Below are 21865 nucleotides of genomic sequence, written 5' to 3'. Positions count from 1 at the left end.
CCCCCCCTCCAAAACCAAACCAAAACCCCCAAACAAACAAAAAAACCCCCACAATAAGAGAGTGAAGCTTTTTTTCTTTAACTACAGCTGGGGAGGGATTTGCAGTAACAATGAGCAGTATGGTACACATCCTGACAGGGATGAGCTTGGAGAATCACAACATCGCTTGACATTTTACTGAAAACTTGAAGAACTATGAAGTGTCTTTTGGTTTCATTTCTATTTTTGTCTGACTCCCATGAGAAACAGCACCTGTGAAAGCTTTCTGGCTTGTTTTAACTCTGCCTTCCAGGCTGGAGTGGGCAGCACTGCTCCTTTTGAACTATTTTAAAACTGAGTGTACCTTGATGGACTGTTCTGTGCTGGATAACCATTCAAATTAGCAAGTGAAAATTGTTCACTTCACTGTAATTCCGTAGGCTTGTTTTTTGGTTTATTCCTAAAATTGTTTAATTGTCTTTTTTGGTTTTGCTTTTGTTTTAACTTTTTACTTTTTCACAGTTGATTTGCACTTTTGGTTTTAGTTCTTCAGTGTGTGAACTGGCTCCTTCCCCTGTCGAGTGTGGATAGCTGCCGCCTTTCTGGTCGTGATCTCATCCTTTTTCTCTCCCTCTTCTAGTTCCCTTGTCCCTGTCTCGTACCTTTGTTGTCAGCAGAACAGAGTTGTTAGCAGCAGGTTCTCCAGGTAAATCCGCATGCTTCTATTTTCACCATTCTTGTGACTGCCCTGATGCCATAAAAAGTCAGCTGCAGTCTGTATTTATCTGACCCCTTTGCTCGTTAGGGAGAAGTCCAGCACAGAGTTATGCCTCACAGGTAGGTATCCTGAACTTTTGTTTATGATAACTGGTAGCAACATGACAGGGTCATCAAAATGGGAAGAACTAAAAACATGTTGAAGAAAATGTATTTGGTAATGTGTGCTTGTTCTTGTTTCTCATGTCTATGCTGGTGGAACATTAGGAGGGGAGATTTTTTAAAAGAAGGTATTCTCCCCCAGGCTGAGGCTTAAAAATTTCTGAAGAAAATGTATTTGGCAGAGGAGAATGTCTGCTGCTAAACTGCCATAAAAGGAAAACATCTTTAATGAAAGAATTCTTATATTCTCATATGGGTAAATTCTATGGTTTGTATACAGCCTGGCCATTTCAATTCCTCAAAAGCTTTGAGCTTTCTTTCAGTGAGGTTAATGCTGTGGACCGGCACGGTGATGTACTGAGTGGTCAGATTTGCAATGGAATGTGCAATAAGGTTGTGGGACCTCCTGTGCGGTTTTCTGGTTCCCATTTTGCTTAAGACCTTTCCTTGATGAATAACTGGTTGACTGACACAGAAATCCCTTTGGACAGCAGAGACCAAGGAGGTAATAAATTGGGCCAAAAAGAGCTCTGAGATGTGGTTGAATGGTTGGAAATTGGGAAGGTTCAAGAACTGAGCTTTGCAGACACTGCATGCACAGAGTAGTTGATAAAAATGGAAACCCATCAAGAAAGTCTGTAGGAAGAACAGAATCCTAAAATAGTTTGGGCCACAGCGAACATATTTCTTCCTTTTGAAGTTTTCTTTTTCCGATGAAATGTCTTTCTGTGGACCTAAAAGCAAACAAGATAATGATATGCATATTTAAGTGAAACATCTCCTAAACATTAATACATATCATGTGTTTCATAAACTTTCACCATCTGCTTTCTGTGTTTTCTCCCTCTTCTTTTTTTCACTTTTGAAAATGTGTTTCACCATCGGTCCTTAAATTAGTCTCATGCACATTCCAAACAAACTACAGGTTGTTGCCCTGCAGGGGATTTTTTTTCCTTCCCTGTTAAAGTTTCCTGCTGCTAAACTTCAAAGAAGGTGGAGAAATTTAATCTTTCTTTAATTAAAGTACCTGATGGCTTTCTTTTAAGCTCAGTGGCTTTGATTGTCTTTTTTACCTCGGTTCTTTTGTTTTGCCAGGTCGTCTTTTTCTTTTTTTTTTTTTTTTCCTTTTCCTTGCTACAAATAAATGTACACTTTGCACATGCACGTTGTTTCCAATATAAAAGCCAAGCACATTTTCGTAGCTTTTTTTCCCCAACTACAAAGAAAAAAAATCAATAATGGAAAATAATAATGGGAAGAATCTCCTTTGAAAGGAACTAATACGGTAAGCCTGGTCACTATGACAGTGTGGTACCAGTTTTGATGAAACTCGGACCTTCTCCTGGGTTCTTCTGAAGAGAATCCTGTTGTTTAACCCCAAATTCATAATACAGTTGTACTGATGTTTGTCTTGTGGTTTGTGCTCTTTATCCCCTGTATAGGAAGGTGAGGAGTATGGGAAAACCTGGGTAGAAAAGATCTGTCCAGATCTGGGCTGGCCTGCTAGAGGGCTGGCAGGGCGCTGTTCTGCAAACATGGACCTGCCTGGTATTCTTCTGTCGGGTGCCCTTTCTGTATCCTTCCTTCCTCATTAACTTCTCTTCTCCCTCCCTGACTTGTTTGTGGTCCAGAAGTGATGTCCTTTCCCTCAGATTTTTAGTAATCATACTTTTTTGTTCTGTCCTTTCATTTCACCTGTCCCTTTTGTTTGTTTGTTCATTTGTTTTTTAATATATGCTTTGTTGTGTTGCTCTCTGTCCTTCTTTGGTTTCTATTAGTAATGTACGATAAGACCCCTGGTGAAAAGAAAGGGCAGATACAAGTCACACCAGTGTAAAGCTGTTCCAGATGGAAGCCTTTATCCCGAGCAGCAGTGATGCTGTTGTCACACACCGGCATATTTTGTGTATGCAGGTGGGAAAGAGGACAAATTCACTCAGTCTTCACAGTTCCTTGTTCTCCAGTGGGAATTACAGCATCAAGCCCTGTGCGCAGATAGCAGTTTGGCTCCTGGCAGCAGTTATTGCAGCCCGGTGTGGCTTTCAAGATGGCAAGTTGATATGGAGGAAAACATTGCAGGGCTCCGAGTGCTTCTTCGTAAGCCTGTATTTGGTGTTGCCATAGGGACCTGTGCTAATTCCGTAGTTGCAGAAATGGCAGAAAAATCGCCAGGTTGTCAGAACCTGTGTTTTTCTGTTCCCTTTTCTAAAATTGGAGGAAAGACAACATCAGAGGGATTTTAAGTGGGAAATAAAAACCAGGGCAATTCTGCTGTGTATCTAGAAGCACCTAAAGTGTTAGGTTTAGGAAAGGCTGGATGCAGAGCTGTAGAACAACAGGCTGTGTCATTTGAGCAAGGAGAGATTATATTTATAGTGATTAAGTGGCAGAGGTGGTGTTGAATTTTAGGGAGCTTTTTTTTTTTTTTAGAAATAAGTTTATATACAGAAAAGTCTTCAAAAAAGAATTTGAAAAGCTTGCGAGGATACTGTTCCTGATTTGCTCAAAGAGGCTTTGTATCTTAAGATTATATGAAAATGATCTTTCAGCTGGGAGTGGGGGTCACGTTGTGAGTAACAAAGTTTACATCAAGTTTCAGTTTGGGCTGGCTGAAAGAAATTTAACTGCACTAAGATCCAAAAATATACCAGTCCCAGAGTCAGTCCTTTGATCAGTATGTACTGTGTGTGCACCCTGGGAGAAGCCTGTCTGCAGGAGGGCTTGGGATGTCTCTTAGGATGCATTTCTGCCCTCCTGTCTTCTAGATCGCTGTGTGGGTGGAAGCTAGAGATGCAAAATGCCTGTGGCTTCCTGAAAGCACGTTTACTTGAGATAAACTGTGGATGGTCACATTTGCAGGTGACAGCTATGAGGTTTTCGAATGAAACCCTGCAGTGCTTAAATGCCAGTGATGGAAAATGATGTCTCTAGTATACTCCTTTCCTGGACACAGCTTTTTGTCTGTAGCATGGACTGTTTTCCCTGTTTTGCTGGCTGGCATGTATGACATGGAGCTTGCTCTCCTTCATTGAGTTTTTGCCCCCTCAAGCACTGGGAGGTACTAAAGGAAATGTTGAAGTCATCATCACATAGACTGCACTCTGGTCCACTGAGGACTCTATCCCTCTTATGATTTTGAAGATGTCTGCTCTAACTCAGGGAACAAGGCATATGTAGGTACCAGGTGGAATAAAAGGGGGAAATGGTTAGCTGGGACTGACTGTGGATGAAAGGTCTGATATGGAGTTACGATTATAAATCATTAAGACAAAAAAAAAGAAATCTGTTAAGCATGGTCTGACTATCAAGAGCTCCTGTAAGGGAGCCTTGAGAAGTTACCTTTCTCTGGTGTCTGCCACTCATCAGCTCAAGCACTGTGACCAACTGTGCACAGGGCATGTCCACTGCAACACAAACAAAACCAGGTTTGTTTAAGGCATACTCAGTGATGTCAGCTACCAGCTCTGGACTCAAAATGTACTCTTTTTCAGGGTAATTTGGTTGTTTAGCTGCATGTCTAGTTATGAGTGGATTAAGTATTTGCAGTTCTTTTGTGCTACATCATGATTTATTATGTCCCTTTGAAACTGGTGACTTTAAATGTTTTCTACTTGATTTAAGAAATCTCTCACTCTTGCCTGTTTCTCAGCCGAAAACAAGTCTCCACCTCGGCCCTGCGGCTTGAATCACTCAGACTCTTTAAGCCGAAGTGATCGCATTGATGCAGTGACACCGACGTTAGGAAGCAGCAACAACCAGCTGAATGCATCTTTCCTCCAAGTGTATGTTCCGGACTACTCAGTGAAAGCACTCACAGACATTCAGTTTGTCAAGGTAGGAAAAAAGCTGGAAAGGCCCTGCTGGAAAGCTGGGCTTGGCTGGTAGGATGGACAGCCTGGGGAAGGGAGGTCCCTCTAGATTGCTCTGTGAGTAAATAGGATTATGAAAGCAGCCGTTTAAAAATCACTTTAAATTACTTTTTCCCAATATCTGCTATCCATTGATTTGTCTTCACTGTTCCTCTCATTTAGGCTTGTAAGTAGATTGGTCACATAAGTTTCTGAATTTCAGGTCCCTTGAGGAAAGATTATAGAAAATAACCTCTCTCTGCTTTTAGTCATGAAAGACATATCCTTGTGAAGCCTTTGGAGCCATCTGAAATGGAGACCCTTCATTATCCGACAGTGTCCTTTTCTAAAGGATGAGATATTTTCTGTTGGTTGCCGTTTTTATTCACTTTTGATTTTGGTTTCAGTTTGGGGTTCTTGATCTTACTTTCCGACTTGTCATCCTTCTTCTGCTTGGAGAAGTCTTGGACATTTCTCTTTATCTTAACTTCACATGTTAGGCTCATGTCTCATACTACCAGTGAGTTGCTGCATGAATACAGCTCTGTCCCCCAGCATGGTGCATCCCACGCTGAAATGTGTGCGAGTCCTGTGGGATAGGAGATCTAGCTGAGCTGAGGAACAGCTAATGCTGGCAGCAATTTCAGCCCAGCTGGGAGTCCAGAGAAGCTGACGTCCCATGGCCAGAAGTTGACCCTCATGCTTTTCTTAAATTAAGTGCACGTTCACAGTTTCTTTGTATACAACTCAAACAATTTGTGAACTCAACTTCTGTCAAAGTTAATTCAATATTAAGAATGTGGAATAGAGTAGAAATACTGAAATGTTTTAAATCAATTATTCCTTAGCCAAATTTTGAAAGGAGAGTACAGTCTTGCATTCAAAACTTGACAGATGCAAGTGTACTGGCTGATGGTTCAAGTCTTCAAGGTTTAGATCAGTAAATGTTTATCACTGGGCAAGTGATTCTCACTACAGATTTGGATGGCTAATCTGCTGTAAAGAGCAGCTGCTCATCTTATGCTGATTTATGTGGAGTCCTTCCAGCTCTCACTGTGTTCATACTGAGGCTAATGAATGCTAAACTGTCTGGTGTCTCTGCAATAAGACTTGCACACCCCTTTTTGCATCACTCTGCTTTACACATAGGACAGAGTACTCAACATTAGTGTTTTCACTGTACCACGTGGGCATTTGTTCAATTAATACCTTGTAAACCAGGGTTGTGACCTGCTCGTGCATGTTTGGATTTTGCTTTTGGAGTTGTGGCCTTGTCCATCTGACTCTCTCCATTTCCAGTCCCTCTCTTGGGTTGCTACTGAGACTTACGGTTTTCTAAAAGTCTTGTTTCACCTCTTCCACCTTCCTGCCTGCTGAGATAACCCACTGCTGTTGTAGCACACGGGGCTGCCAGTGCACGTGCATCCTGCTGCCTGTCCTGGCTGAGAAGGCTGACCCAGAGGAGTTCATGGGCTGGTTGCTTGTGGCTCCAGGAAGAATTCTCCCCTCTACCACCATATGCAGATATATGGGGCTGTAGGCTTCCTTGCCTCTGGGGCATTGTGGGCAGTGATACTCTGTGCTCTAGGCCAGCTCCCATCATGACTGTTCTGCTGAGTGCAGCCAGCTCTTGCAGAGACCAGTGGAAGACTTCATGGGTTGCTAATTTGGACTCATCTCTATGGACATCCCAGTCTTTTCTAGAATCGAATGTCCATATGTATCAGAATAAGGCTGTAGCTCCTGCTGCATTTGCTGGCCTAGACAAGAGCAGTAATGCTTGTACCCTCTGGCTCTATAGGGACTCTTAGAGCCTCACCAGGAGCTCACTGAAGTTGGGAGAAAGACTTCACTGAACTCTGGTTCTGGCCTTAAAAATGTGCATGGTTAGAAGGAAGTGGAGATCTGATTTTAAAATCTCTGCATAGGGATAAATCCCTGCCTTTGAACAGCATGGTGATCGCACAGCTCTGTACTTCCACTCTGTCTGGAAATGTCACCATGCTGTGGTGTTGAGTTGAGATGCTCTAAACTTGCAAAGCGCAGGGATGTTTTATAGAAACAGGTAAACAGGGGTTGAAGTGTGATCATCTGGAAAGGGAGGGCACTTTATTTTCTCAGTGTGTCCCATGGGAGACGCAAAAGTGTGACTGGCTGTTTTTGTTCCTTCCTTCTGTTCTTGGAGCAGATCTCAAGACAGCAGTACCAAAATGCCCTGATGGCATCCCGGATGGACAAAACACCTCAGTCCTCGGACAGTGAAAACACTAAAATCGAACTGACTCTTACGGAGCTGCATGACGGTTTGCCGGACGAGACAGCAAACCTGCTGAACGAACAGAACTGTGTGACTCACAACAAGCCCAACCACAGTATGCACAGTGAAGGAGCCATCTAGGAGCTGACTCCCCACAACCCACCCATCCCATCTCCTCAGCAGGACCAGCCCTTGCTCCTTCCTGCCTCCTCCCTGAGTGTGAACACCGTTAATATGTGCTTGCAACACTGTGCTGCATCCAGTGTTCTGAGACCAAAGACTTTTGCGTCCGTTCTGGGAGCAGAAGAGGAAGAAACAGGAAGAAAGGAGCAAAGAGCAAGAGAGACTAAAGCCCCAAGCATACTTTGGGAATGGTGAGCCACCCTTGAGAACGATGAAAATACTTCTTGCAAAGTAGAATCATGTTTATTTTTTATCTGTATTTTTGATCCTTGTTGGGTTTTTCCTCCTCAAACACATATGGAGAAGTTTTAAAACTCCTCCAGTTATTTTTTCAAGAGAGATCATGTTTTTAAAAAGTATTTTGCAGAGTTTTAAATTGTTTCTGTCCCTTCCTAACCTCAAATGGGCTCTGTCGTGGTTTTGTGAATTTGGCTCCAATGTCCTTAGGCCTCTTTTCACCCCTCTCTGGTCCTTTTTGTTGCCCTGTTGAAGAAGTTAGTAACTGGTACTTGTATGTTATTTGTGTCCTAAGATGAGCAAGCTTCAAGGAACCTCTGGTTTCAGCCACCTGGAGGGCCAAGGGATGAGTATTATTACATTCTTCCAGTTAGTTTCAGGGAAGGAGTGGTTACTTTCATATTTAATGATCTCTCAAATTTCAGAAGGTTTCTTTGTAAAACAGGCAAAAGCATTGTTACACTTACAGTTTTGTAACCTCCAAAAACTTTGTGTATGTTGAAGATGATACTGGGGGGGAAGGAGTTAATTAGCACAACTGCAGTCTCGTGAAATGAAAGCCAGGTGTAATTTTCCCTAGTGAAGTAACTGGGTGATTTTTCATTGATGTTCTTCACAATGGCATGGTGAAGTAATGTGCGCACCCCAAAATGACAAGCTCTTAAGCACTAACGTGCTGTAGTGGTCTGCGCACCATTAGCTTGGCCAGAGCAGATGTGCAGTCTTTGCTAAATAACAGAGAACATCAGTCCCCGTCCCCCCCTTCAATCTCTAGTATTAACACAAAAGATGCTGCTACAATTACACCCAAAGTACGTCCTCCAGGTGACAGTAAACCTCTGCCAGTGCAAGGATGGACTCCGCTGAGGAGCCGGGACCATCCTCTCCTCTCCAAGAACTGACAAAACTTTCCGGACGCGAGTGTATTGCACTTCAGGGATTTGGAGAGGTTCATTTCCATGCTGTTCCCAGCCACATTCCTTCCTTTGAGTGGATTTAGTGCGTTTCCTTCTCTCTTGCCCCGTTTAACAGCCATTTTAGGGATTACCATGGTAGCTGAGCAGAGAGCCTCCCACCCAGCTGCCACTAGTGCAGGGCACCCTGTGTGGGGCAGCAGAAACCTCAAAAACCTGAATGCAGACTGGGTGCAAGCAAGAGGCACACAGCGGCAGTTGTGCATCACGCATTCCCCACTCCCACAGATGGAGTCTTAAGTCCTCAAATGAAAAAAGTCGTGTGTGTCCCCCCTCCCTGATCCTCTCTTTTTCCAGTGCTGTCTCAAACAAAATGTGAACGTTGCCCTCAGTATCTTGAGTGATTAATAAATCAGGCATTGCGGTTCTCTCTGTTTCAAGGTCCTTCCATGGCCCCTGGCTATGTAGCATTTCCCTTCCTTTCTTTACACCCAGATAATCTCATCTGACCCTCAGAGAAGCTCCCAGCCCCACATGCAACTGCCAGAGCTCTCTGTGCCTGCATGCCTGCCCTGTCTCTCCTGCTCGCTGGCTGGGGAAGGCACTTGCCGCAAGTTCCCGCGGTCTGTCTTTGCAAATGGTGGCTGGAAAGGTGCAATATTTTGCTGCAGGATCTCCCTGCAGAAAATTGGAGTGTGTGGTGTCAGAGCTGATTGGGTCTGCGTGTATCTCCTCCTCTCTCTTTCGGCTTCAGAAAGCAGCCCGAATTTTTGCTGTCCTCCCCGATGGGAAAGGTGCACTTTTTCCTTGGAGCCACCCATGAGGACGAAGTCCCCACAAGGGGGCATAGAAATTGCACAGTATCTAACTTGTACACCCAGGGAGGAGGAAACGGGGCCCCCAAAACCTTACTCTTATATTTAGCTTTTTATGAACTTTCTTTGAGTCCCATCTAAAAGCGTTTCCTTAGTCTCCATCCTCGCTCTGATGTGCACCAGCCCGCCACCACTGAGAGCACACGGCTCTGCATTGGCACAGGCTGACTTAAGCCCTGCTTGCTCCCGGAGAGCTGCCAATATTGCACCTTTCTCGCAAAGCAAAATGTTGAGATGTTACAGCATTTGTCCTTGGCGAGGGACTCACCTTGCCAGTTTTTATCTAGCGTTGCTGAATGTAAAAGTTTGTCGGAAGTGTTTGACACGGTGGTGAACTTGAGATGCAGTATCCGTTTTGTCAAACCTGCCGAAGGAGGGGAGGCTCAAGTCAAGGCAGCTCTCTCTCTGGGACGAGGTTGCTTGCTGGATCTGACTTCTGCTTCTTATGGCAGGTTATGGATTTGTTTGTGTCTGTTTCCCTTTTAAAAAAAAAAAAAAAAAAAAAGGCAAAAAAAAAAAAAAGCCAATTTTTCCAACCAAAGCCATGTGATCCCAAAGCAAATACCTCCTGCTTCTGCCCATGCTGCACTGTTCCAAAATTTGCAGGCGATTTTTTGCATGACTGTTTTTCATCACTTGTACAGATCCAATAATGGAAAGTGAAATAATTTCCATAAAAATAGTTGATTATAGATGTGTTTCATATGGAAAATATGTACCTGACCCAGAGGGGTTAGGAGCTGCTACTACTAATTAGCTTGAAGAACAAAGCATGGTCCTCTCCCCGGAGGGGAAAAAATCCAGTCTCCCTGTTCTCAGGGTATTTACAGTTTTACTGTTTAACAAATGCAAGGGGTTCCCAGCCCTCGTGGTGGGAACCATCACAAGCAGAGGAGCCCAGTGCCCAGCTCAGGACCACTTCTGAGCCTCTGGACAGCGTTTGCCGGCGCCGGGGCTTGGCTCTCCCAACTGCAGTGGAGATGCCACGGCGTCTGAGTCTGCCCTTGCAGCGAGTGTCCTGCCAGAGCAGGTCTGCTTTCTCTGCCTCGCTGGCTGCTCGCCTGCACTCAGGTGGGCCCAGATGCCAGATGCCGTGCCGTCAGTGCCATAAGGACGTGTGGCAGGGGTGCCGGTCGTCGCCGCGCCGCGGGACACCAGCTGGTGGCTTTGGGAATCGTTGGACTTGACCTCAGACCTCGGCAAGGCTTTGACTCGTAGAAAGGATACTGCATCTTCCTATGTCAGCTCCTACTGCCGCCTTTGTTCCCCTCATCCATCTGCCTCCGGGTGCAGGCAGAGGGGTGGACGATGGCCTGTTGGCCAGGGGAGGCTGGGAGGGCATCTAGCCATGGTTTCTACTGTCAATACAATTTTGCACAAGAGTTCTTTGAAGTGAGGTTTTCAACACTAATATCTTAAATGCACAACTGTGAATTATAACTTTTACACTCCTGTTGGTTGAATTTCCTTTAAATGAAATGAACCTGAATCTGTTGTAACTATGATTTTTTTTTTTTTTAATTCTGTGTATTGCCAAATCTTTGTAGAGTGAAGGTATGTATGTTCTTGCTTTTCAATGAGAATCTTTCTCCAAACGAGACTGACTCTGGTGACGTGGAGATCATACGAAGCACGCTAGTTCTGAGTGAAGAGGGGCTCAGGGTGGGCTTAGCAACCAACCTCGGCCTCTCTGTAGACCCCAAGCTCAGACCCTCCAGAGTTTACAAAGCGCTTGTTGTTTTATTCCCAGCTTGTCGACTCCCTGAAATCCCTGTGCAGCTGATGGCGGCTGCCCCAGAGGAGCTCAGGACGGGGTATCCCGCAGAGGGCTGAGGGATGCTGGCAGGGTGTCCAGGCTGGCCGGGCAGCAGGGGCCCCGAGGCTGGCGTGGCAGGACGAGGTGCTTCCCCCATCCAGTTGCACCTGCAGAGTGAGCTCCACGAGGCAGGTCCTTCCACTGCTCTCCACTTCTGCTCCGAACCTGTAGTCATGTGTCGCTCCCTCTTATGCTCTTTTTGCCCCCACACGTGCTCCTGCTCCAGACTGAGCAGGGATGGGATGATGCCGAGACCTGTGCGGGGCAGCTGGAGCTGGAGTTGACTGCTCAAGGCTTGCAGTTCTTGGGCCTCGTTGGAAGAGGGGTCAGCCACTCATTCACATTGTGCTCGCTGTTCTGTTCCTCCTCTCTTCTCCTGGACTTACTCCCCTCTTCCTCACCACAGGGTTTTTTTTTTTGGTTTTTGTTCTTCTTTTCTTTAAGTGCCTTTTTGTGCGGGTGGAGCTGGCAAGAGTAGGAGTCTCAGGATATGGCCCTTTGCACTCACCTCAGACCGAGAGAAAGCTCAGGGGGACCAGGGCGAGTTGCCTGTGATGGCCCACTGACATCACCTATTGCTGCTTCTCAGTCTTTAGGGCCCAGCTCAGATGAGGATGAGATTTTGGCACTGGTGGTGTCAGGCTCTGGCTCAAATCAGCTCAAAGAAAACCAAAGAGGTTGCTTTGTGCGAGGGGCTGCTTGGGCAGCAGTGGTGCTTCCTGTGATCTCTGCAGAGCTCAGCCGAGGGGCGTGGGGGTGTGGATGGCAAAGAGCAGCACTGTCTCCTCACGAGCATCCCTGTGTAAGCATCCTGTGTGATGGAGAACACAGCCGCGTTCTCCAGGACCCCTTGGAACATACATCTTCCTTGTGCTGAAATACACTATCTATAGAAATCATTCCCACACGAAAGATGTACCATATTTTATATGCTATCATCTAATACACACGTCTGTGGTTTTAAAACTAGTACCTGTGTACCAGTTGTCAAGTTATCCAGTGTCTGGATTACCAGTAGTAAACTGGGGCTGGGGGGTGGGGAAGGATGCTACAGAGAGTACCTCTTATGATGCTACCTTGATGCTGCATCCCAAAGGTGTCTGACCAGCATTGAGGGATTCCTGCGTTCATACTGTGCACTGTCATGTGCAAAGTTGGCACAAAGCAGAAAACCAGCATGTGCTGAAAGGCTCGGTGTGATACAGACCCAGGCTTGCTGCCCGCCCCGCTGCCTGGCTCTACACTGGGGCTCTAAATAGACCCAAAGAAGTACTTGGTCCTTGGATACTGAGGGTTGGTTTGGCCCAACAGTGAAATGATGAGCTTAACTAACATGACTGAAAGCTGGGCATCTTTTCATGGCAGAGGAGAGAGCAGCCTTCATCCTGACTTGACCAGCAGAGAGGACAAGTTCTACACTACAAGCTGGGCTGGGAAGCCACCCTCATCCCTGCTCTGTTGTTATACTTGCTCCATCAGTTGCAGGTCTCTTGTCGGTGTGATCTCTGTGGTGATACTGGCCTCACTCCCATGCGTCAGCAACACAGGGGACTTGGAGACATCCATGGCTTCCCGCAGAGCCCCCCAGACAATCCCGCTCGGTGTCTTGCTCTTGTCCTGGAGCCTGGCTTCATGCTGGGTTGTTTTCCTCTGTGGTTAGTTTCATGGCTGCATCCTTGAGGCCGTGTCCAGGCAAGGGGATGCTGTTGCTGCAGGTCCAAGGCGGTACAGTTGAGCTTTTGGGTCTGATTGTGCGTATTTGTGTTTCTGTTTAAAAGCCGGATGCTGAGCCTGGGGAGGCCAGAGCATTCCCTAGGAGAAACCCTGGGATGCCAGGTTATCCCAGGGCCCTTCCCTGAGCTGCAGGGATGGGAAGGGGGTGCCGGAAAGCTGCCTCCAGCCTGTGGCACGGTACAGGTGCTGGAGGGAGGCATTTCACAAATCGGTAGTGCTGAACTCCATCAGAGTGACATCTTGTTGTTCTTGTTATCCTGAGGTCAGGCTCTGTAGTGGTTCTGCACCTTAGAAATACGGTACTCAAAGCTGCTGGTCTTTTGTCTCCAGCTGAAAAACATCTTTCTGCTCTCTCCTGAGGTTTCTCCTTTGGGCCCTGTTTTCCTCTGAGCGAGGCTGATCACTGGGATCCTGCAGAGGACAGTGCCCTGGCTGTTCTCACCCCTCCAGCGTGGATTTCTGGCTAATGAAGTGCTTGATGTTTAATCCTCCCCCCAATAGGAGAGGTTTGGCTGTTCTTGACAGAAGCTGCCTGTCACAGAGCTGGGCTCAAGGTTTGCCAGCTGTTGTGAGCCAAACAAGTGCCTGAAACGTGCAAAGGCTGCAGGTGGCTCCGATGCTCCAAAGGTGGATTTGATGTTTCTGTTGTCTTCTCCTCCTGGAAGCGGTGCGGCAGTCAGTTGATAGCAGGGTTTGTTGGGGAGGAAGGGCTTGTCCCAGTATTTAGTGCTTGGCAGAGCAGTCTAGCATCCTATTTCAGCTGTTTGGAGACCGCAAAGCTTTATAAAAGGAGGTGTGTTTTTATCCTCTGGGCATCACTTTTGTACCAAATCCTTCCAAATTGAAGTGAGAAACTTGTGTCAGATGAGTAGCCTGGATCATAGGCCTTTAGGTGGAAGTGCCAATACTGAATGCATGCCTTCTGGATTCGCCCAAAGGTCAACGCGGGAGGGTGGAGGGGTCTCCCAGTGAGCTCCTCTGTTCTCAGAAGTGACAGACTGGCCGAGCCTAGATCAGCTCTAGCATCATCCCTGCTTTAAAGTCTCAGGTCCCGGCAGGCTGGGCTGGGCTGGTTTGGCCGGCGGGTTTTTACCCAGGGTACGCACTCTGTCCTTCTGCATCGTGCTGGCTTGAATTCAGCAATGATGTGGCTTGCTGCGGCTGCTGCTCTCGCATCGGCAGTGGCTGTTCCTCTGCTCCTCTCGCTGTGGTTTGGTTGAGTGTTCAGGAAGGCGAGAGAAGGAGGTGCAGCAGTCAGGAGCGGGCAATGCTGTGGCCGTCCTGTCTTCATTCCTCGCACTAAGGGTGGGAGGTGCTGCTCAAGGGACTCTGCCTTCCTCACAGACCACGTGAAATTTGGAGAGTGGAAATCCACCAGGACCCCAGCACCAGTGCTCCGGTCCCGTTTGATCCATGTTCTCACGAGCACAAGGGTGGCTTTGAGCGGTTCAGGTGAGGCCCTGCTGAGGTACCTCAGAGCTCTTGGCGTGTGCTTTCTCCAGCACACATAGCTGCAGCGCCAACCTCGACACCTGAATCACAGGGCAGGTGCCTGGATGCCAAACTCATTGAATCTGAAAAGCCAAATACTTGAGGAGGGTTCCTGGAAGCCGTGAGCGGTGCTCAGCAGCCGGAGGTCTCACACCAAACCTCTCTCCTGCAGTCGGGTCCTTCCTGGCTGCCCTGAGCCTCCTCCCGGCCGCTGCTGGCTCGGCCTGGACTCCCCCCGCTCAGAAGCGTGGCGGCTCTCCCTCCGCACTGCGTTTCCATGGCTATCTGAACCCGCTCAGCCACTCCAGCCGGCTCTTCCCTGTGTCTTATTTGCCACCATACATGGTCTTTGCGAATTGTATCATATTGTACATGACTTCAGGTTTCCAGAGTTGTAGTGTTCTGACTACAGTATTTCCATGTGTGTATATAAACCTGAATTAAGCACAACTGAAATCCTGAATGAAGTGTATACGTTTCATATACTGATTGTCATACAAATGAATTTTATAATTATTCCAATTTTGTTGTAGATTTCCAATCTTTCCTATTTATTTTGTACCAGATTTATTTGTATATTTTGTGATTTTGTTTAAGAGCATTTTGTTTATTTCTATTCTTTTTAGATAAATGATGATTTTTTTTCTGTTGAACATTCCAGTTTATGCATTTTTCCCTCCTCCATGCTCCTCCTTCATTTCCAAGGGATGGATTTTGACATGCGGGTGGTGGGGCTGATGTTGGTGATCCCGGACCCAGATCTCTGCTATTGGCACATCAGCGGTCTTTAATCTCCACTTCAGCTGTCGAGAGCCATGGAGAGGCTGGATCCTGTTCCCCTTAGAGCCAGGTCTTGCTCTTCACTGTGGTGGGTCTGGGCCCGTAAGTCCTCGAGCCGGGGAGGTCTGTGCCTGTGGTTTTGCTGACCAGGAGCTGGGAAGCTGGTGGCAATGGCAAGCAGCTGACTTTCTGAAGTTCCCTCAAGGGTGAGGGCCTTTTTCTTCCACTAATAAAAACCCCTTATTTACAACCTGTCCTCCATATATCATGTTTGTTTGTCCGGAAGCATAGATGCTGTCTGTCGGTCCATCCGTGGCGCGTTCCTGGAAGGCGATGCGTGGCCGGGGGTCGCCAGCGCGGGACGTGGCTGGTGGTGACAGCAGCTCCATTGGACGGGAGTCGCTGGTGGAGTGAGTCTGTCTGTCCCCCTGCATTAGGTGCCGCCCTGGTGTCAGGGCTTTAGCAGCAGAGTTGCGCGGAGCCTGCAGCAGCAGAGACGTATTTCTGCGCAGGAGAGCGAGCCTGTGCTTAGTCCCCTGCCCAGTGTCGCTTCCAGCTCCGCACTGGCGGGGGAATGGCCAACCCCTGCCTGCGTGCCAGATACAGCCGTGCCCTGCGCCCATTTCGTGCTTCTGCCATCCCTCAACCCCGTCCTCCTCGCAGCCGTTTCACCCGGCTGCTCTCCCTGCACTGGGCTTTCTTCCTTGCTCAGCTCTTGAGCTGCGCCCTGGGGCAGCGAGTTGGGCAGCATCTGCTCAAGCCTCGCGGTGGGGTTTGCTGCACCTAGTGCAGCCTCTGTCCCTGTTCCTGTCCTGCAGGGTGGCCCCATCCCCCCGGACCTCGCTCCCCAGCGTCGTATCGGCAGGATGGGGGGGGGAGCGGCGGGTCCCGTGAGGACTTCTGCTGCCCTGCGCGTGCCTGTCCCTGGCAGCGGGTGGAGGATGGTGGGCTGCTGCAAGCAGGATGTAAGTAGAACTAATGTGAAGGCAGACTTCGGGGCTGGCTCTGACGGTGAAGAGCAACGGGGAGGAGGAGCAGGGCAGGTGGGCCTGGGGCTCCTGGAAGGGAGGGTGCGAGAGGCCAGGTCCCTGCAGGGTGGTGGGATGGGTGCTGGCTGCGCTGTGGGAGCAGGGCAGGAGCAGTGCCCGAAGCGAAGGCAGCTGCACCCGGAGCTCTGCATCCTCGAAGCTCCAGCAGCACCCAGGCTGCGCTCTGCCCTCCCTGCGTGGCCGGGCCCCACACCACTGCAACAGCGGGGACGGGACCCCCAGCGCCGAAGGCCGGTTCTCACATACCCTGTGAATCGTGCTCAAGGTCACCTTTTGTACCTACAGGTTGTTAAGTCCCGGTAAACCACCCGCCCCCAGCCCGCTGCTGGGTCGCTCTGCCTGTGCCCCCGCCATCCCTGCGTGCCAGCCCTGCGCTCCCGCCGCACGCTCTGCAGCCCAGCGGGCCCCCGGGCTGTTCTGCTGGAGGTGAGCACCCTCGTGCAGGGCCAGGGTGGGCTGGTGGCTCTGCACCTACAAAATTGCCTTGCCGATGTGTGCCGCGGGTGGCCGGGGCTTCAGGCACCGCGGTGGCAATAGCTGCTGCTCAGGGACCGGCACAGGGCTTTGCATCCTCCACCGTGGTGAGGTGTACCCTGACACTGGGTTTGTGCTTCAGCTGCAGCGGGCCCTCTCCCTGCTGAGAGAGGAGATGGTGTGAAGGAAGAGGAGCTGGGAGCATCTCTAGTTACTTTGACCTATATAGAAGTACTTGCTGGCAGTGCCCAACACAAAATGGCTGCAGCTAAGGGCAGAGTGAGCCTTGGGCTCCTGTCCTTGGTAGAGATTGCTTAGTGCAGCCACTGTGAGCCCCCTCCGTCTCTGCAGAGCACTGAGGGTGGGTGGGTGGTGTTGGAGAAAGTGGGAGCAATCAGGTCAGCGAGCGCTTTTGCCGCAGGAGAAGCCGCCGGTGGGTAACAGCGTGCTCGTCCCTTGGGGGGGGAACAGGCTGCGGGGAGAGCGGCAGGAGCCTCGCACCAGCTGCGGCTCACGCTGGCTTTTCCTGGGGGGCTTCGCCGAGCCGGTCGGAGACACAGGTACTGGAGCGGCAGCTGGCGCAGGCCAGAGGTGCGGGCAGCTGCGGCCAGAGGTGTGGGCTGGAACACTGGGCTGCTGCCATGTCCCCTGTGCCAGCCAAGGCAAGAAGCTTCACCCTGGCTCTTGCTCGGTGGGTTCTTACTGCAACGCCAGCACACAGCCGGTGCAGGATGGGCAGAGTGGTGCAAGGCCGGGCAGCGAGCAGTGCCTGTGTGTCTGTCAGGCTCTGCCTGCTGCTTTCCCACCATCAAGTGAGGGTCAAATACTTTCCATTGCTCCAGCCTTGAAGAGTCTTCTCCCCATCACAGTCAGAAATAGCCCTGGGCTGGCTGTGAGCTATTTGTGGCAACCGGTTAGGAAGGAAGAATGCATGGAGCTCCCCAGACCTCCCTTCCCGCAGCCACACACCCTCCCCAGCTGCTGAGCTAAAGCTTAAAAAATTCAAGTGGCTATACTTGGAGAAATGAGGTTTAAACATAGCAAAGTCCAGCATGGCCTTTAGTGAAAGGGCTCGGGAACAGCTCCCTCAAACCCTTCCTGCAGCTGACCTCGCTGTGGGTACACATTAGCTGCTCTCCAGACCCCAAAATCAAGGGGTCAGGGACCCAGCACTGGGTCAGGGGCTTTTAGCAATGCCTGAAGTGTCAGCTGTTGATTGTTGGCCACCATCTGCAGCCATTTAGTGTTGCTTTTCTGTTTGGCACTTAGGGCTCTGGGTACTGAATATCCTTCTGTGGTAGCTCTGATGGTGGGGCCTCATCTGGTCTGGTGGATGCGAGGGCTGAGCTCAGCAGCGTGCTGTCCTCGGGGCTGTCCCTGTCTTGGCCGGGCGCAGGGTACGTGCAGCCTTTAGCTAGGCCAGCCAGTGCTGTTGCTGTGGCCAGCACTGGCCTTCCCTGGGTTATTTTTCTCAGTTTAACTAGGTTTGCAGCTCCTGGTGAGTGTGAGCCATGCTGTGCCAGCCCGGGTATGGTCATGCATGGTGGGGAGCAGCCCTTGGTAATGCCTATGGGAAACAGACCTGAAAAGACGCAATGCTGGAGGTAGCTGCAGGGTAGGGGTGTTGCCCTTTCCACCATGGAGAAGCCCCTCCTCACTCTCTGAATCCAGGCCAAAATGTTTCTCTGCTTCCCCATGCCTCCCGTCTGAAGCCAATGGGTATAACAAAAGCCTCATGTTCCCCCATCGCTTCCTGCCCACCTGCTCCCTGGGGAGCAGACAAGCCCTTAAAGCCAGATCCAAAGCCACTGCTTGGCAATGCTTCACACAACCAATTCCCGGAGATGCTTTCCCTCTTCTGCTGCCACCCATCCTGCTGGGACCCCCACAGACCAGTCCTGGCTCTCTCTGTCACCTCCAACACAGCCCTCATCATGTCAGCGACGTGCCACAAAGCACCAGGCATTTCTTAGAAACATCATCAATTTATTGACTTGAACAACTGCCACTACAGCAGCAGTGTTTCTTGCTCAGATGTTGGTGCTGTGGTTTTTCTTTTTTTATTTTCTCCTAAGGTACTTTAAAATGGAAAAAGAAAAGGATTAAATGAGTTTATGGTACGGAAACAACAGTCGAATTAGTTACAAGAGGGCCCTTGTTGTAATCCCTTCACAGCGAACGGCACAGGCTGGAGTAAGAGAGGCTGCACCCATAACACAGAGGAAAACCGCAGGGCACTGCTGCCCAGTTGCACGCTGGCCCCGCGCCTTCCCCAGGCTGGCTTTCAGGCACAAGGACCGCTTGCCCATCGCTGTGGGACACCCCCAGTGCCCGCACGGCAGCCTGCAGCCACCACCCTCCTTGGCCAGGGATGCAGGCTTGCCCACCGCAACCTGCGATGAGGCTGCGCTTGCTCTGTGCCAGGCCAAAGACAAGGGAAGCTGCCAGCTGGACTGGAGTTTCCCAGCTCCCACCACAGGGCTGGCCCTGTGGCATGTGCCGTTTCCTCCTCTAGGGCAGACACACATGGCCTGCAGCACCCTGGAATAACAGGCCCTTTCACTCCAGATGGCGGCTGGGTTTGTCTTTGGGATGCTTCACTTTCTTAAAGCTGAGTGGACAGAAAGGTCAGTAATAGGCAGTAGGAAAACAAACCAACTAATGTAATGCTAAAGCAGTAGCTTCAAGCTCCTGGGTTAATATTTACTGCTGAAACTACAGGAGTTGAGAACACAGTGTACGGCTCAGCTGTTTGAGAAATGCCTTGGAAATCATGCATCACATGCCAATGATGAAAGACAGCTTTGAAACACTGGGAGAGGATAACAAGCATCTACAAGCCGAGATGTGTACAGTTGCAGATATGCAAGAGCTGGAGTCCCACCGCCATCTGTGACAGCTGGAGGAATAGAACCACTTACTTACACAGAGAAACTCAGGCCAAGCAGAGGGTAAACTGAGTGCTGGAAGCCACAGCAACACCCTGGCTAACATGGGGATGGGGGCAGTTTGTCACCCAGAAGCAGAGGGTTAAGGGCAGCAACGCAACAGGCAGGAGGATTTGGATTATTTTGTCTCCTGCAGGGCCCAGCACATCCCTTCCTTCTCCACAGCGAATGTAACAAATGGCAAAAAACCGTTCACAGGACACTGTACAAATGAAAATCAGATGAAACACATCATGGGAAAGGAAGAAACTTGCAGCATCCCTAAATGTAATGGGAACAGCATGACAGCATAGGTGGGAACTCCAGTCTGAATGCACCACCCAGGCAGAATCCATCAGCTTTTTGAACCGTCTGCAAAACTGAAAACAAGGGTCTCCTCCTAATTAGTGTTAATTTGTTTGTTAAAAGTTTCCAGACACTTTCAAAATGTGCCTTTGCAAGAATCACACCCCCCCCAACCCATCACCCCAAGGGCCCCAACAAAGGAATCTGCTCCTGATCACTGCTAGAGTCACAGTTTGTCTTCAGAGATGCTTTGCTTTTTCCTTCTTATTCCTCTTCCTCTTCCTCTTCCTCCTCTTCTTCCTCCTCTTCCTCTTCCTCATCATCATCTTCATCGTGGCAATGTGTGATTTCCTGAGGTGCCTGGGGGAAGAGGTTGGGCGGTTTGATCTCACTGATGGAGCGGGTCAGTTGATGCCGCTTGTAGTCAGAATCTTTAAAATCCACTGAGGTGCGATTGCGCGTGGCCATCGGTGACTCCTTCTCATTGATGTCGACGTGTGTGTGCTCTACCGTGGACTCGTGTGGCATCTACACATGTAAGAGAGAGAGGAGATGGCAAGGCGTGTCCCAGTCCCAGGGTATCTCCCTGAGACACATGGAGAACAAACCCCAGAACATGACCCTTTGGCCCATGGTGCATCAAATGCCATCCAACCCTCTAAGGTGCCATTCCTGGTGCTTGCAGCTTGTGGAAGTGTTAATGAACACAAGCACAGGCACCTTTGAGACCCCTGCCCACCTCCCTGGGGTCTGCAACTCACCAGGACATGGGCGGCTCTGAAGAGGTAGCTGAAGGGGTAGTAGAGGAGGTTGATGAAGGAGGCTGCATAGAGATCAGCATAGCGCATCACCTGGCTGGCAAACAGGGTCTGCCGAGAGCCGCTGCGGAAGAGGCTCCCCATCATCCCGTAGCACATGTCCATGTCGTGGGTCACTTTCTACAAGCAAAGGGCAGGTTAGATCCTGGGCCGGGCAGGCAGCAGTGCAGAGCCACGACAACACTGAAGTGGAGTGCACTGAGGGCTGGGGGTTACATGAGATCTGCGAGGATCTCCAGCAGGGCTTTCTGTGCTCGTATCCCACGGCATCAGAGCACAGCTGAGTCCCAGCTAACAGAGGGGAAGGCGGCAGTGGGCTCAGGGCCGGCACCTGCCCCAGGCTGGCACCCCAGGGCTGGCTGAACCAGAGGCTACAGCCCTGCCAAGCTTGTGTGTGCCAGCACCCCATTCTGCAGCAGTAAGCACCATCAGTCAGTGCTGCTGTGTGCATGAGGAAGGAGACCCTATTCCAGACCAGGCTGCCTTTCAGGAGTGCCAGTGACACCAGTGAGCTGAGAAGCTCCTCTGTTTGCATCCACAAAGACAGAATGGCTTTGCCAAGCCTGCTGTGCCCACCCAAAGGAAGAGCAAAGCATTTCAGGGCTGATCAGTGGGGTTGGGTTGTCAAGCCCTTTGGGATCCAAAAGGATTAAAAGGGATTTTTACGATTGGTACCTTAATGCGTCTCTGGATGGAGCTGATGTCAGGGCGTTCATTGCTGCTACTGTCCAGATGCCTAGTTACAGGCGAGAAGGTAAATACATGGTGTGAAAAGCCTTTCAGAACCAGATGCTGTGGGATGGGGTCTCAGGGGAGGGAGGCTGGTCTGGAGGGGAAGGTTGGTCTCGTGGGCAGAGCCCAGGGCCAAGTTAAAGGTCCGGCAGCAGTGCCGCTAACCCAATCCCAAGGTTTTGTCAGAGCCGCTCATTAACTATCACCAGGCTGGGAGAGGCAGCCCAAAAGTTGTCACTGTTTGAACACTCACTTGTATAGCTCAGCCAAGAAAATGTCCAGACTCTGCAGCTCTTCAAAAAGGGCTGGAAAATCCAGAAAAGAAAGGGGAAAAAGGTAAGTTTAAACTGTTGAAATGAAAAGGTCTGAAAGCAAACCCACCATCCTGCCCGCTCCCCTTGCATGATGGTTGAAGGACACTGCACCAAGCAGCATGGCATCTCATGGCCACTGTGCAGGGAGAGGGTTCAATCATGCTCTGTGCCACTGGCAGAGCTTTGGGCTTGGTTTCTGGTTGTCCCTTTTGTTTTTGAGGCTGAACCTTCACAGCTCTCACCAAAACCTTC

General features: G+C 49.7%; 2 protein-coding genes across 2 annotated transcripts in view; one reads left to right on the top strand and one right to left on the bottom strand.

Annotated features, from left to right (window-relative positions):
- Positions 1-14333, top strand: part of CNNM2 (cyclin and CBS domain divalent metal cation transport mediator 2) — a 127579-nt gene extending 113246 nt beyond the window's left edge. The window contains exons 6-7 of the mRNA XM_010564797.1: positions 4508-4692; positions 6895-14333. Of these exons, the coding sequence (XP_010563099.1) occupies positions 4508-4692; positions 6895-7104 (395 nt within the window). The 3' untranslated portion in view covers positions 7105-14333. The remainder of the gene's footprint in view (positions 1-4507; positions 4693-6894) is intronic.
- Positions 14334-18579: 4246 nt separating this feature from the next.
- NT5C2 (5'-nucleotidase, cytosolic II) overlaps positions 18580-21865 on the bottom strand; it is a 63600-nt gene continuing 60314 nt past the window's right edge. The window contains exons 15-18 of the mRNA XM_010564796.1: positions 21553-21604; positions 21243-21303; positions 20511-20687; positions 18580-20277 (exon numbers count right to left, since the gene is read on the bottom strand). Of these exons, the coding sequence (XP_010563098.1) occupies positions 20014-20277; positions 20511-20687; positions 21243-21303; positions 21553-21604 (554 nt within the window). The 3' untranslated portion in view covers positions 18580-20013. The remainder of the gene's footprint in view (positions 20278-20510; positions 20688-21242; positions 21304-21552; positions 21605-21865) is intronic.

The sequence above is a fragment of the Haliaeetus leucocephalus genome, unplaced genomic scaffold (assembly GCF_000737465.1).
Source record: "Haliaeetus leucocephalus isolate CR32 unplaced genomic scaffold, Haliaeetus_leucocephalus-4.0 Scaffold184, whole genome shotgun sequence".
Taxonomy (NCBI): Eukaryota; Metazoa; Chordata; class Aves; order Accipitriformes; family Accipitridae; genus Haliaeetus; species Haliaeetus leucocephalus.
The sequence above is the reverse complement of the archived record's forward strand: the minus strand, read 5'-3'. Positions and strand labels throughout refer to the sequence as shown.